General features: G+C 47.6%; 1 protein-coding gene across 1 annotated transcript in view; it reads right to left on the reverse strand.

The window, feature by feature from the left end:
* Positions 1 to 1,459: 1,459 nt before the first annotated feature.
* Positions 1,460 to 16,750, reverse strand: part of LOC136572029 (phospholipase A2 inhibitor gamma subunit B-like) — a 64,707-nt gene continuing 49,416 nt past the window's right edge. Inside the window, exon 5 of the mRNA XM_066572647.1 lies at positions 1,460 to 2,326. Coding sequence (XP_066428744.1) covers positions 2,193 to 2,326 — 134 coding nt within the window. The 3' untranslated portion in view covers positions 1,460 to 2,192. The remainder of the gene's footprint in view (positions 2,327 to 16,750) is intronic.

The raw sequence follows: 16,750 nt of genomic DNA on the forward strand, positions 1-16,750 counted from the left end.
AGTATTTCCCCAATCTCCCCATTTATGTGTCTTGTGTATGTAACCCCCGATAGACATATTTTTGTCTTCTTACTGTACTTAATCTAATGCCACCAGTGGTGGGCACTGGCCAAATGATTCTGCAGTAAAATCATGCAGCTGTTGGCCACCGCAGTGGGCAACTTTTCAGCCGCGTCTATTGCCGGACTATGTGTCCTTTCCCTAAGGACACAGAAGGTCAAGTTTCCATACTGGTTAGGGGCTTTTCTACATGGAATGATAATTGTTCAGCTAAGCTTTGCATCGTGCAAAATTGAACAGTATGGCTGGGTTCAGACAGGGCGGATTTGCCGCGGAAATTCCATTCGGAATTACGCCGCGGCAAGTCCCAGGATTAGCTAGCCATGTGGACGAGATTTCTCTGAAATCTCGTCAACATGGGATGGCAAACCTGTCATGGCAAAGACTGCAGAAGCGGCATTGCTGTGCTGATTCACCGACCGCAGCATGTCCATTCTTTTTTTTTCTGCTGCGGCCACGATCTCCTCTATGGGAGAGCCGGTCGCAACGGAAAAGCATGCAGCCAAGCAGCTTGAAAACCCGCGGTTTTGAAGCAGTGCTTTCCCGGTGCGGCCAAACCACTAGATTTCCACCAGGAATACGCCATGTGGGAACCCAGCCTAATCGTTCAGTGTAAACACGGCCAATAATTGAATGAAAAACGATAATTTGTTCACCTATTGCTCTCTGTTTATTTTTTGCAGGCAATCAGCCCATGTGAACAGGCAGTCATTCATCTATGAATGATTGCCTGTTTCCTCTAAATGGTAGCCAGCAACTACCACTATCACTGAACAATTAATGGTTCTGTGTGAAAGCACATGAGTAATAATCTTTGAGATGCTTAACCACCCAACAGTCTTCCCATATAAAAAAAACCCTAAGAAGCAGTCAAATAATATCTCACAGGAATCCTAATAAAGGGGTTGTCCAATTGTAAACTAAAGCAGATTAGGTCATCAATAGTAGATCAGCAAGGGTCCGCCGCAACGAACTCCCACCTGTCAGCCATTTAGCAAGCCAGTGTGTTTTTTCAATTAGCTAATTTCTGCAAGAAACAGGCATATTTCATTCTCTCTGCAGTGGTCAGGTTTAGTATAATGGGCAATGCTCCCATTCAAGTGAATGACCTGCAATACCAAGATTGACCACTGCAGTGAGAACAGAGCTATCTGCTTCCTGCAGAAATCAGCCCAGTAGACATGCACACTGGTTTGGTGAACAGCTCACCACTAAGGGTCCTAGTTGGAAGATAGTTGGATAGGCCATCAATACTTGACAACCGGACAGCCCCTTTAAGTGATAATTAAAAAGTTTAACATTTTTTTCCATGCACACAGAAGAAAGAATCTGCTTTCTTCCAAGGACAGACAGTTTATACACATCCTAAACCACAGACTTGACAACCATATCTGCTTGGAAAGACTTTATTAACGTTTAAAGATAATCACATCTTGGTTAAAATTTGCAGAGAATTAATTAGAGTTGCTCTCAGTATTTGAGCCAGGTAGGGAAAGAGTCACAGGTGTCAGCAAAACCACTGTAATCCTCATGTATTGCCTTGATCATTGATGTTAGATTGAATCTTTATTACATTTGGTGCCATTTTCCTTCTTTGGTGGTTGATGTTCACTCAGCCTCCTTTTGAAGGAAACCATCAGCAAGTAGGTTAGCTATAGCCAATGGATCTTGTTATGGGCTAAATGCATTTCTTTTCAGCATTGTGAGTGCACAGGGGTGTCCTGTGGTAAATGGGCTCATTGCACCTCACAACCTCGTGGAGCCGTATTAACCTGTGACTATCCAAGGTAACCCAATGCAGGCAGGTAGCAAGATCTAGCTATGAATCAGACTAATGGGAAGCTTGCCATTTGTTGTGTAGCCAGCCAAGGCTTCTGGGGTAGTACACCCTTGTGCACTCAAAGTACTAACTAGACACAGGATCCAGAGTCAAAATAAAATAGAGCAATGCCTTTCATAGGTAGCTAGCCTGCTTGCTGATGCTTTCAATAGAAGACTGGATAGGCAATACATGGTTCATGTTCCCCGGCAGCCCAGTTCATTTACTGCAAGTGACTTTCATTTTTCAGTAAAGACATTTAATAGACTTGAGACAAAAGAGTAAAGTTTCTCCATGTTCTTCATAGGTGGGTTCAGGGTTGGACTTTATTGCAGCACTCCAGAGACTTCCTTTCTATCTCTGTCATTTGCGGCAAACATTTGAAGTTACACTTGCATGCCAATGGGCTAATACAACCCTTCACAGAGTAATCTTTCACAGTCTTATCTGAAAAAATAAAACATCGTTATCACAAAAGGTGAAGATCAGCTTTTCTGATTAAGGGGCTCTGAGAGGGCCACATTGTACTGCTCCAGAGGGCCACAATCCTTCATATTTATGGGTGTGGTGGGGGTCCCACCCTCGTTTCCACCTCTCTACAATACCAAAGCTGTCACACCTTTAGAGCTAAAACACGCTACTTGTTGACACAACTATGCCATGCAGAGCGTAGCTGCGCCTGAACCAATGAGATTTCTTCTCCCTTGCAAGCAGTTCATACTCCATGCCAGAGCTCAGGAGTTTAAAAAAAGAGGCTGGAAAATATGTATTCACTACCTGCGGGGAAGATAGGGCAAGTCCTATCTTTTCTCGGCCGTAGTATTCACGGACGAGAAATCCAAGCATTGGAAATGAAACCGCTGAACTCCTATTGAAATCAGTGGTTTCTCTTTGTACCGTTATATGGATGTGGTTATCATGGCTGTATAAAGGGAGGGAAACACGTCCATGTGTTTTTGCCCTTGGGGTGCTGCTGTGGAGTTCGGCACCAAAATAAGCAGGTCTAATTGCAGATTATGGGATTATGATGCAGTATTGCAGCAGTTCAGTAAATCATTCACTAAATCATCCCAGACAGACATCTGTGAATCCTGCACTGAGCAGGGGCTTGGACCCGATGACCCTGGAGATTTCTTCCAACTCTACCATTCTAGGATTCTATGAGAATTGTAGGCTGATGTAAATCATTTCAAATTCTGCCAGTGTGAAAGGAGCCCTAGGGGTTTAAATACAGATTTTGATGTGGAATTGCCAGCAGAAGTCTGCCATTTTTACAATTTTGCATCAAAATCTGTACGTTAGCAGTGCACAGAAGAGCATAATCCGTCACACTGTTGCGCAGAATATTCGGCCCAATGAAAAAGCACCCTTAGGGCTCCTGCACACTTGTGTTTTTCTTGCACGTTTTTTTCACGCGATATCGCTTCATTTTTTTCACGCGATTGTCAATAGGACTTTCTAATGTTAAAAACGCATCGCACAAAAATTGCAAACCACCAACTTGCAATGCGTTTTTAACATTAGAAAGTCTTATAGACCAGCACGTGAAAAAACACGGCTATATCGCAGCCTTAAAAAACCCGCAAGCGGTTATGGAACATCATAAACTTATCAGATGAGAAGAGCCCTAGAAGCTGCTTTCACATGAGAGTATTTGCGCATACAAAATTTGCGTTCACAATATACAGAGAATAGAACCCATTCATTTCAATGGGTTTGTTCACATGGTGAGTACTTTCGGCCTCTGACCTGATCAGATGCACAGCCCAGAGCTCCTGAGCTCCGGAGCCTGGCAACTGAAGGCAATCCCCAGCATCCATGGGAAATTCCTCCCCAATGTCTGCCAACACCATGGAACATCTGGGGAATCTCTGCCAGCCAATCAACGGGAATCTCCAGCCATCGTCGGTGAGTCCTCTTCTGCCAGCGCACCACCTATTCACTCACCACTGCCCCCATCGCCTCCCACCTGCGGTTTGCCCAACGCACTGAGACCTAGCGATCTCTGGATACAGCCGATCCCCAGCACAGCCTCCCAACAGTCCACAACACCACTGCTCCCGCGTGAAGCTGCCAGGACCAGGCATCCATGTGGTCATGATGCTGCCTGATAGCCCGCACCATCTCTGCTTCCTCGTCAACACCAAGACCAGGTGCCCACGTGTTTAGGACGTGCTTGGCAGCCAGCACAATCTCTACTCCCGCACCGCTACTTCAGGTAATCCCTGCTCCAGAAAGGCGTAATAAAGCAGCATCCTGCCCTAACCGAGCCGGCTGAGGACAAACACTGTACCTCTACCCTGGAATCTCTCCTGCCTTAGGCCCAGCACTGGATCCCCTACCCTGAGAACATTTCTGAGACCTTTTAAGGTCTCTCCGTGATGGCGATCCCACCACAGCTTAGCAGGCCTGACCATCCCCAAACTCGACCACCGGGAGCTCCAGGGAACTCGTCTTGCTACCTCCCACTCCACTGCCTGTCACATAACCCACTCTGCAGACAGCGACAAGAACAGCCGAGGCCTGCATCTGGCTTAACTACCGGACACCGATTTTGCTGACTGAAATGTAACCCATCCTGGGGGCCCACCCATATTTGCGAAGCTACTGCCTGCTTGCCCTCCTGCTCTGCTTCCACTGCAAGGGGCCCTCACTATCGCCATCAACTTCAGCAGACACCAGGGTAAGAGCCATCACAGGCTGCCCCCTGCTCCATCACGTTCCACTCGCCTTCGCTCCCAAATTGGCTGCCCCATTTCTAACCTGCATAGACTGTTTCATGCCTCCATTGATTCACCATCCACAAAGATGGCACCCACGCTCCATTGTCTATGTTTATGCTGTAGTGGCCCAGAGTTAGGGTACTTCTTTCTGTGACGTTTGCCTGCTTCCCGTGTATTGACTTTGTGTCACTGTATGTCTGTCTTTGTTGGTGTTGCCTATCTTAATACTGTATTCTGACCCCTAACCTGCTGCATGAGTGACATGCTTGGTTGGTTAGGAACGTAGGGTAAGGAGTTGGAGTAGAGTGCTGAGATGTAGTCATTGGAGGAGGACATGTGAGCAGGAGGCTGAAGCTCCGATACTTCTGCCCAAGCACAGCCTCAGGCCTATCCCTTTTCGTTATGGGATATCTTCCCTCCGGAGAGCTTGGAGTTTGGGTTCTGTTTCCAGGAGTTGGCGGTGGTGAACGTAAATCTTATCTGTATAACTACCACAGTTCTGTGCATGAATGAGAAGTGAGCAACCAAACTGTTGAGTGTGAATGTACCAGAGTTTGTCCAGCAGATAACTGAGACAATGACTATGAGTATGTTCATAGGTTGGAATGAAAATGGGATCTGTAGAAACAAATGTGTTGGAGATTATGAACAAAGAAAGAAACTATGCCTAAGACTGTTGTAATGCCTTGTTTATGTTCACGTTGAGAACATAAGTAAAGGAAAACTGTGTGCCTCCAGGTTTAAAAACAACTTCTTTGACTGTGGTGTTCAATCATTCGAAAAAGGCATTGACGTCACATGAACAAACAGGTAATAAATTCATTCTGCACAGTTGCTGTTACCGGGCTCTGTGTGTGGCTGGGCCGGCAGCACTTTGGATCCATTGGGAGAAGATGGTAGAGCCACCCGTGACACATCATCAGTTTTCCCTGCTGTTTCTCCCGAGCAAAGGGCTGACCCTGCCCGCTACAAAGGCCCACTTGGTGTCATGAACAGGATGATATCTCTGTGCCTTTTATGTGGAAGTATGTAGGAATGGACTTTCTTTGTCTTGATGGAGGATTAAAAAAGTGTAATAGTGAAACTTTGATGGAAACAACAATGTATGTGAAGCAAATGCCTTACAGGTTGGAAGAGGACTGTGTGGTACTGTTGGGAAAAGTGTCGTTGTTGGACATTTACGTAATAACAGAAGGTATGAGGAGTGCGATTGACTCTCAAAATGGCACCCAGCCAACCCCTTCTTCCCTGCCAGAAAAGCCCATCAAAGTTTCCTGCCAGCAAAAGTCCGCCAGTGGTGAGAAGAAAGTAGAGAGGAGGAAATCCCCCTCTGCGGAGCTGGGAGAGGGAGGTAATAGGAGCCACCCTGTGGCGGAGTCAACAGTGCGCTTTGCAAACTCAGAAGAGTGCTCTGAAGAATTGGAAGGAGAGCTGGAAGTAGTGAGCTGTAAGGACTCTGAAGTAATGGCTGCAACTCATGTGATGCAAGGCGTGCCTGCTGGCTACCCACCGGCCAGACCCCAATCGAATGGTCTGCCACCTTAGAACCAAGTGCTGTGGCTATTGAGTCAGAGACTGAGGCGGACTGCTCCTGCCTCCGCAAGTGTGGTGGAGGACTTGCCCAACGCATGGATTCTTAAATGGCCCCCATATGTTTCTTCCTCGGGGACGGTGTTTTACTATCACCTGCCCTGGATTTTGTTACACAGGGGAAACACAGAAGCCTGACAGGCCTTGCCACCATGTCTTCAGCCGTTTATCCAGGAATATGGAGATCTGAACTTTTCCTTTGTGTTTCAGGATGATCGGCCTAAAGAGAACAAGGGTCTCCTGTATTATGTTTCTTCAAGTGTACGCACGGGGCAGAGAACTACCTCACTGCCTTAGCCATTCCCAGGCACTCAACAGCACTACCCAGGGATTGTGACACCTGCTGCAACTGAAGTATGTCCTGAGGATGATTAGAAGGTTTTTGGATTCTAAATAATGTGATAACATTATTCTTTGGGTCATTACAGGTTATACCCCTGAGTTGGTGCCCCCTGTTACAGCCATTTTATGTTAATTGTGTGTACTACCTCTAATGTGTTATTTAGATGTGTTCCTACAACCTGTCCCTGCGTGATATTGCAGAATTCACCGTAACCTGCTCTTATACCTGTCAGTCACCCCTAGCTAGCTCAGGGATTGGCTAGTTAGCCCTCTCCTAGCCCAGTATTGGTCGAGTAGGAAGTTAGAAAAGGTAGAAAATGGGTGAGGTTAGTCAGTCTAGTCCAGGGAGCCTGAGATAGAGACCGGGGAGGAACTGGGAGACCATTTTAGATAGTAACCAGAGTAGTGGGAAGGAGAAACATCTTAAGTGTGAGTACCATCAAGCTCAGTTATTCTGAAAAGTAAGCAGAGGAGAGAGACAGAGAGGAAGGAAATAGCAACAAGAAATTAGTACAAATAGCAGCAAGGAGAAAGAGGAAATAAGCCAGAAAGAAGAAAGTAAATCTTTGTAATCAAAGCCAGAAGAGTTCAGCTGGAGTGATAAGTCAGGAGGACGAGAAGAGGAATTTCAACCCTAATTTCTCGAACCCAGGAAACTTGTTTTAAATTTCAATTGTCTACAAATACCTTGAGTGAATGCAATGAAATTGGTGTTACTGCTGCAATTTCCACAGGTCTCTCTCTTCCTGTAACTAAACAGTTCAATTGTTTTCATTATCTTAGTCTACTTTCTGGAGTGACTTTCTACCATCCGCAACATTTGCACTGAGGTACCACACTGCACGCTTCAGAGGCAAGGACTACTACCCCCACTTTTGTTTAGTTCTCCACTTTTGGTATTTTAATATTTTGCTCAAATCAGGTCTCTACTAGAGATGAGCGAACGTACTCGTCCGAGCTTGATACTCGTTCGAGTATTAGCGTGTTCGGGATGCTCGTTATTCGAAACGAGCACCACGCGATGTTTGAGTTACTTTCACTTTCATCACTGATAGGTTAGCGCGCTTTTCTGGCCAATAGAAAGACAGGGAAGGCATTACAACTTCCCCCTGCGACGTTCAAGCCCTATACCACCTCCCTGCAGTGAGTGGCTGGCGAGATCAGGTGTCACCCGAGTATATAAATCGGCCCCTCCCGCGGCTCGCCACAGATGCATCAGACATAGCTCAGGGAAAGTGCTGCTGATGCTGGAGCTGCTATAGGGAGAGTGTTAGGAGTTATTTTAGGCTTCAAGAACCCCAACGGTCCTTCTAAGGGCCACATCTAACCGTGTGCAGTAGTGTGGAGGCTGCTTTTTGCAGTGTTGCACTTTTTTTTTGTATATCGGCCGTGCAGAGCATTGCGTCCTGCAGTAATTTTACATAGTCCAGGGCCAGTAGTGGTGAGGCAGGGACAGAAGACATATTTAGTGTATATAGGCAGTGGGCCTTTCCAAAAACATTTGGGAAAAAAAATCTATTTGGGCTGCCTGTGACCGTCCTCAGTGTACTGGGTCTCTGCTGGGGGTAGTTGTCCTGATTCATACGCAGCCAGCTAAGTGTTACAGCAGGCTTGCGCAAAATTCATACCTGGCTCTGCTGTGCGTTCCGTAAGCGAAGTCAGCCTCCAACCACAGGCCAATAAGCGGCACATTTAATTACAGAGTTCTGTTTCTGCACTACTGGTAATACAGCATGCTGAGGGGTAGGGGAAGGCCTAGAGGACGTGTACGCGGGCGAGGACGCGGAGGCCCAAGTCAGGGTGTGGGCACAGGCCGAGCCAGTGCGGTGGCCAGGGGTAGAGGCAGGGCCAGACCGAATAATCCACCAACTGTTTCCCAAAGCGCCCCCTCGCGCCATGCCACCCTGCAGAGGCCAAGATGCTCTACGGTGTGGCAGTTTTTCACAGAGACGCCTGACGACCGACGAACAGTGGTGTGCAACCTTTGTCGCACCAAGATCATCTGGGGAGCCACCACCACCAGCATGCGCAGGCATATGATGGCCAAGCACCCCACAAGGTGGGACGAAGGCCGTTCACCGCCTCCGGTTTGCACCACTGCCTCTCCCCCTGTGCCCCAACCTGCCACTGAGATCCAACCCCCGTCTGAGGACACAGGCACTACCATTTCCTGGCCTGAACCCACATCCTCACCTCCGCTGTCCTCGGCCCCATCCAGCAATGTTTCTCAGCGCAGCGTCCAGACGTCGCTAGCGCAAGTGTTGGAGCACAAGCGCAAGAACGCTGCCACGCACCTGCACGCTCAAGCGTTAAACGTGCACATAGCCAAATTGATCAGCCTGGAGATGCTGCCGTATAGGCTTTTGGAAACGGAGGCTTTCAAAAGCATGATGGCGGCGGCGGCCCCGCGCTACTCGGTTCCCAGTCGCCACTACTTTTCCGGATGTGCCGTCCCAGCCCTGCACCACCACGTCTCCCGCAACATTGTACGCGCCCTCACCAACGCGGTTACTGCCAAGGTCCACTTAACAACGGACACGTGGACAAGCACAGGCGGGCAGGGCCACTATATCTCCCTGACGGCACATTGGGTGAATTTAGTGGAGGCTGGGACCGAGTCAGAGCCTGGGACCGCTCACGTCCTACCCACCCCCAGAATTGCGGGCCACAGCTCGATGCTGGTATTTGCGGCGGTGTATGCTTCCTCCACTAAACCACCCTCCTCTTCCTCCTCCTCCTCCAACGCAACCTCTGTCTCGCAATCAAGATGTGTCAGCAGCAGCACGTCGCCAGCAGTCGGTGTCGCACGGCGTGGCAGCACAGCGGTGGGCAAGCGTCAGCAGGCCGTGCTGAAACTACTCAGCTTAGGAGAGAAGAGGCATACGGCCCACGAACTGCTGCAGGGTCTGACAGAGCAGACCGACCGCTGGCTTGCCCCGTTGAGCCTCCTGGTGGCGGCTCTGCAGCTCGGCAGCCTCATGCACGTGCCATGCCTGGCCCACGTCTTTAATTTGGTGGTTCAGCGGTTTCTGAAAAGCTACCCACGCTTGTCAGACCTGTTCGGAAAGGTGCGCTGGCTCAGCGCACATTTCCGCAAGTCCCACACGGACGCTGCCACCCTGCGCACCCTGCAACATCGGTTTAATCTGCCAGTGCACCGACTGCTGTGTGACGTGCCCACACGGTGGAACTCTACGCTGCACATGTTGGCCAGGCTCTGTGAGCAGCGTAGAGCTATAGTGGAATACCAACTCCAACATGGGCGGCGTAGTGGGAGTCAGCCTCCTCAATTCTTTACAGAAGAGTGGACCTGGTTGGCAGACATCTGCCAGGTCCTTGGAAACTTTGAGGAGTCTACCCAGATGGTGAGCGGCGATGCTGCAATCATTAGCGTCACCATTCCTCTGCTATGCCTCTTGAGAAGTTCCCTGCAAAGCATAAAGGCAGACGCTTTGCGCTCGGAAACGGAAGCGGGGGAAGACAGTATGTTGCTGGATAGTCAGAGCACCCTCATGTCTATATCTCAGTGCGTTGAGGAGGAGGAGGAGGAGCATGAGGAGGATGAGGAGGAGGGGGAAGAGACAGCTTGGCCCACTGCTGAGGGTACCCATGCTGCTTGCCTGTCATCCTTTCAGCGTGTATGGCCTGAGGAGGAGGAGGAGGAGGAGGAGGAGGAGGAGGAGGATCCTGAAAGTGATCTTCCTAGTGAGGACAGCCATGTGTTGCGTACAGGTACCCTGGCACACATGGCTGACTTCATGTTAGGATGCCTTTCTCGTGACCCTCGCGTTACACCCATTCTGGCCACTACGGATTACTGGGTGTACACACTGCTCGACCCACGGTATAAGGAGAACCTTTCCACTCTCATACCCGAAGAGGAGAGGGGTTCGAGAGTGATGCTATACCACAGGACCCTGGCGGATAAGTTGATGGTAAAATTCCCATCCGACAGCGCTAGTGGCAGAAGGCTCAGTTCCGAGGGCCAGGTAGCAGGGGAGGCGCGGAGATCAGGCAGCATGTACAGCACAGGCAGGGGAACACTCTCTAAGGCCTTTGACAGCTTTCTGGCTCCCCAGCAAGACTGTGTCACCGCTCCCCAGTCAAGGCTGAGTCGGCGGGAGCACTGTAAAAGGATGGTGAGGGAGTACGTAGCCGATCGCATGACCGTCCTTTGTGACGCCTCTGCCCCCTACAATTACTGGGTGTCGAATCTGGACACGTGGCCTGAACTCGCGCTGTATGCCCTGGAGGTGCTTGCTTGTCCTGCGGCTAGCGTCTTGTCAGAGAGGGTGTTTAGTGCGGCTGGGGGAATCATCACGGATAAGCGTAGCCGCCTGTCAACCGACAGTGCCGACAGGCTTACACTCATCAAAATGAACAAAGCCTGGATTTCCCCAGACTTCTCTTCTCCACCAGCGGACAGCAGCGATACCTAAGCAATACGTAGGCTGCACCCGCGGATGGAAGCATCGTTCTCTATCACCATCAAAAACGGGGACCTTTTCGCTTCATCAATCTGTGTATTCCATTCATCCTGCTCCTCCTGCTCCTCCTTCTGAAGCCTCGGGTAATCACGCCGAACGGGCAATTTTTCTTAGGCCCACAAGGCTCAGTCATATAATTTTTGTAAACAATTTTTATACGTTTCAATACTAATTAAAGCGTTGAAACTTGCACCTGAACCAATTTTTATTTTAACTGGGGTGCCTCCAGGCCTAGTTACAAATTAAGCCACATTAACCAAAGCGATTAATGGGTTTCACCTGCCCTCTTGGTTGGGCATGGGCAATATTTCTGAGGTACATTAGTACTGTTGGTACACAAATTTTTTTGGGCCCTCGCCTACAGTGTAATCCTATTAATTTTTAGTCCACCTGCATTAAACCTGACATTACCTCAGCTGTGCTGGGCACTGCAATGGGATATATTTATGTACCGCCGGTGGGTTCCAGGGAGCCACCCATGCTGTGGGTCCACACGGAGTTGTAACTGCATGTGTCCACTTCTAAAGAACCCCAGTCTGACTGGGGCATGCAGTGTGGGCCGAAGCCCACCTGCATTAAACCTGATGTTAGCTTTGCTGTCCAGGGCACTGCAATGGGATATATTTATGTACCGCCAGTGGCTTCCTGGGACCCACCCATGCTGTCGGTCCACACGGAGTTGTAACTGCATGTGTCCACTTCTAAAGAACCCCAGTCTGACTGGGGCATGCAGTGTGGGCCGAAGCCCACCTGCATTAAACCTGACGTTAGCTTTGCTGTCCAGGGCACTGCAATGGGATATATTTATGTACCGCCGGTGGCTTCCTGGGACCCACCCATGCTGTCGGTCCACACGGAGTTGTATCTGCATGTGTCCACTTCAAAAGAACCCCAGTCTGACTGGGGCATGCAGTGTGGGCCGAAGCCCACCTGCATTAAACCTGACGTTAGCTTTGCTGTCCAGGGCACTGCAATGGGATATATTTATGTACCGCCGGTGGCTTCCTGGGACCCACCCATGCTGTCGGTCCACACGGAGTTGTAACTGCATGTGTCCACTTCTAAAGAACCCCAGTATGACTGGGGCATGCAGTGTGGGCCGAAGCCCACCTGCATTAAACCTGACGTTAGCTTTGCTGTCCAGGGCACTGCAATGGGATATATTTATGTACCGCCGGTGGCTTCCTGGGACCCACCCATGCTGTCGGTCCACACGGAGTTGTAACTGCATGTGTCCACTTCTAAAGAACCCCAGTCTGACTGGGGCATGCAGTGTGGGCCGAAACCCACCTGCATTTAATCTGACGTTAGCTCTGCTGTCCAGGGCACTGCAATGGGATACATTTATGTACAGCCGGTGGGTTCCAGGGAGCCACCAATGCTGTGGGTGCACACGGAATTCCCATTGCGGAGTTGTACCTGCCTGTAACTATTTATAAAAAACCGCGGTCTGACTGGGGCATGCAGACACCTTGACAGAATGAATAGTGTGTGGCACATAGGTTCCCCATTGCTATGCCCACATGTGCAGCTCCTGATGGCGGTGGCACAGGATTATATTTCTCATTGCTTCTGTATAGCATTGTGGGCTATCGCCCCGCCCCTTTTAAAGAGGGTCGCTGCCTAGCCGTGCCAACCCTCTGTAGTGTGTGCCTGCGGTTCCTCCTCATGGCAGACGCACTTATAAATAGACATGAGGGTGGTGTGGCATGAGGGCAGCTGAAGGCTGCGCAGGGACACTTTGGTGTGCGCTGTGGACACTGGGTCGTCCGGGGGGGGGGGGTGTTGGGCAGCATGTAACCCAGGAGAAGTGGCAGCGGAGTGTCATGCAGGCAGTGATTGTGCTTTGTTGGAGGTAGTGTGGTGCTTAGCTAAGGTATGCATTGCTAATGAGGTCTTTTCAGAAGTAAAAGTTGTTGGGAGGGGGGGGGCACTCTTGCCGCTATTGTGGCTTAATAGTGGGACCTGGGAACTTGAGATGCAGCCCAACATGTAGCCCCTCGCCTGCCCTATCCGTTCCTGTGTCGTTCCCATCACTTTCTTGAATTGCCCAGATTTTCACAAATAGAAACCTTAGCGAGCATCGGCGAAATACAAAAATGCTCGAGTCGCCCATTGAATTCAATGGGGTTCGTTACTCGAAACGAACCCCTCGGGCATTGCGAAATTTTCGTCCCGAGTAACGTGCACCCGAGCATTTTGGTGCTCGCTCATCTCTACAGGACACACGCAGGGGTTAATTGGGCGTAAACTTCAAGCCCTAAATATGAACTGTAAACAGTTTATAGTCTTGTTAGATAGTGTGGATTGACAGGACGCACACAGAGGTATATAGCGTACGCTTTGAGCCCCAAAATATACATAGTAAACAGTGTATAGTCTTGTTAGATAGCGTGGATTAACACATCCAGGGGTTAATTGGGTGTGAACTGTAAACCCAAAATATACACTGTAAATAGCATATAGTCTTGTTAGATAACGTGGATTGACAGGACCCACACAAAGGTATATAGTGTACGCTTTGAGCCCCCCCCCCAAAAAAAAAAAAAGTAAACAGGACACACCCAGGAGTTAATTGGGCGTCAGCTTCAAGCCCAAAATATGCACTGTAAACAGCGTATAGTCTTGTTAGATAGCGTGGATTGACAGGACCCACACAGACGCATATGGCGTGCGCTTTGAGCCCCCACCAAAAAGTGTAAAGAGCGTATAGTCTTTTTAGATACTATGGATTGACAGGACACACCCAGGAGTTAATTGGGTGTACACTTCAAGCCCAAAATATGCACTTTAAACAGTGTATAGTCTTGCTAGATAGCGTGGATTGACAGCCCCCCCATCCCCCGACACACACACACACAAAAAAAACTGTAAACTGCGTACAGTCAAGTTAGATAGTATGCATCGACAGGAAGCACACAGGGGTATATAGCGTATGTTTTGAGACCCAAAATATACACAGTAAACAGTGTATAGTCTTGTTAGATAGTGTGGATTGACAGGATGCACACAGGGGTATATAACATACGCTTTAAGCCCCCCCAAAATACGCAGTAAACGGCATATAGTCTTGTAAGATAGCGTGGAATGACACAACCCACACAGATGTATATAGCGTACGCTTTGAGCCCCCACCAAAAAATGTAAACAGCGTATAGTCTTGTTAGATACTATGGATTGACAGGACACACCCAAGGGGTTAATTGGGCGTAAGCTTCAAGCCCAAAATATGCACTGTAAACAACGTACAGTCTTGTTAGATAGCGTGGATTAACAGGACCCACACACGGGTATATAGCGTACGCTTAAAGCCCCCCCCCCCCCAAAAAAAAGAAAAATGATAGGAGTTTTGTTACTTCCTATCTACTCTCTGTACACCACTAGCAGTATACTGCATAAAACCGGTAACAGTGTGCAGTATACAGCCGGAATGCTTGAGCATGCTTTTTGCGCACTATGGCTCTCAGCCAGCCAAACTGCTGATGCAAACAATGAGAGAAGTTGTAGTCCTAAAAAGAACTGTTGGGTTCTTGGAACAAGGATGCCTGGCTAACTGCAACCTCTCACCTACACTATCACTCCCCTGATTAGCAGCAGCTCTGTTCCTCAGCTAATGCAACCTGTGTGTGAGGCAAGCCTCAGGTGACCTGAGTTTTTATGCTTGTAGGTCACCTGATCTGGCCAGCCAGTCACTGCTATAGACATGCACAGGGTTGGCACGTCACAGCAGGGGGTGCCAAACCTTCTCTGTATGTTTATTAGCTAAATAAAAGGCACTAAACATGTGGGAAGGAGAGAGTGAAATTTTTTCGAGCACCACGTGGTGCTCACTCGAGTATCGAGCACCTTTGAGTATGCTAATGCTCGATCAAGCTTGGACGAACATGCTCGCTCATCTCTAAAAGCAATCCATTTGGACACAGTGATCACATCACAGTGGTCCTATGGGTGACAAAGGGAATCACCTCCTGGGAGCCTTTTACATGCCATTGTTGAATTGACTACATCATATAAAGGACTAGCTGATATACCCGGCTTCGCCAAAGTTAATTTGGTACTGGTGTTTATCTGGTGTCAACACGGAAAATCTTATGAAGTCGTGTTTTTTAGATAAATGCGTTTTGTTTTGCTGAGAAGATAACTGTCTCATATATTGCGGGGTACAGATATATTAATAGTTACATTACATAGGGGGTCACTTACTTTTATGCATAGGATTGAATAATCAAGTTGCAACCCTTTACATTTCCAATATTTAGTACGCAAAGAATAGTCATGGCAAATTTCCCATTTGTGCGGTAAAAATTTGTGTAATTTTTTGTTGCATCGGGAAGTGAGAGAATTAGATTACGTACATAAAATTTGGACGCTAATTTTTTTGCGCTTAGAATTCAATAATCAAGTTGGGACCCATTAGCTTTTCCTATTTATGACATTATCAATGCTCATTCCAAATTTCAAGTTTTTATGACATCGGGAAGTGAGAGAATTAGATTCCGTACGTAAAATTTGGACGCTAATTATTTTGCGCTAGAATTAAATAATCGAGTTGGGACCCATTAGCTTTTCCTATTTATGACATAATCAATGCTCGTGCCAAATTTCAAATTTCTACGACATCAGGAAGTGAGAGAATTAGATTCTGTACGTAAAATTTGGACGCTAGTTCTTTTGCACTAGAATTGAATAATCGAGTTGGGACCCTTTACTTTTCCTATTTTGGACATAATCAATGCCCGTTCCAAATTTCATGTTTCTATGATACCAAGAAGGGAGAGAATTAGATTCCGTACGTAAAATTTTGACGCTAATTCTTTTGCGCTAGAATTAAATAATTGAGTTGAGAACCATTAACTTTTCCTATTTATAACATAATCAATGCTCGTGCCAAATTTCACGTTTCTATGACACCGGAAAGTGAGAAAAATACATTCCGTACGTAAAATTTGGACGCTAATTCTTTTGCGCATAGAATTGAATAATCGAGTTGGGACCCATTAGCTTTTCCTATTTATGACATAATCAATGCTCGTGCCAAACTTCACGTTTCTATGACACCGGAAAGTGAGAAAATTACATTCTGTACGTAAAATTTGGACGCTAATTCTTTTGCGCATAGAATTGTATAATCGAGTTGGGACCCATTAGCTTTTCCTATTTATGACATAATCAATGCTCGTGCCAAATTTCACGTTTCTATGACACCGGAAAGTGAGAAAATTACATTCCGTACGTAAAATTTTGACGCAAATTCTTTTGCGCATAGAGTTGAATAATCGAGTTGGGACCCATTAGCTTTTTCTATTTATGACATAATCAATGCTCGTGCCAAATTTCACATTTCTATGACACCGGAAAGTGAGAAAATTACATTCTGTACGTAAAATTTGGATGCTAGTTCTTTTGTGCATATAATTGAATAATCGAATTGGGACCTATGAACTTTTCCTATTTATGACATAATCAATGCTCGTGCCAAATTTCACGTTTCTATGACACTGGAAAGTGAGAAAAATACATTCCGTACGTAAAATTTGGACGCTAATTCTTTTGCGCATAGAATTAAATAATCGAGTTGGGACCCATTAGCTTTTCCTATTTATGACATAATCAATGCTCGTGCCAAATTACACGTTTCTATGACACCGGAAAGTGAGAAAATTACATTCCGTACGTAAAATTTGGACGCTAATTCTTTTGCGCATAGAATTGAATAATCGAGTTGGGAC

Source organism: Eleutherodactylus coqui, chromosome 6, assembly GCF_035609145.1.
Source record: "Eleutherodactylus coqui strain aEleCoq1 chromosome 6, aEleCoq1.hap1, whole genome shotgun sequence".
NCBI lineage: Eukaryota > Metazoa > Chordata > Amphibia > Anura > Eleutherodactylidae > Eleutherodactylus > Eleutherodactylus coqui.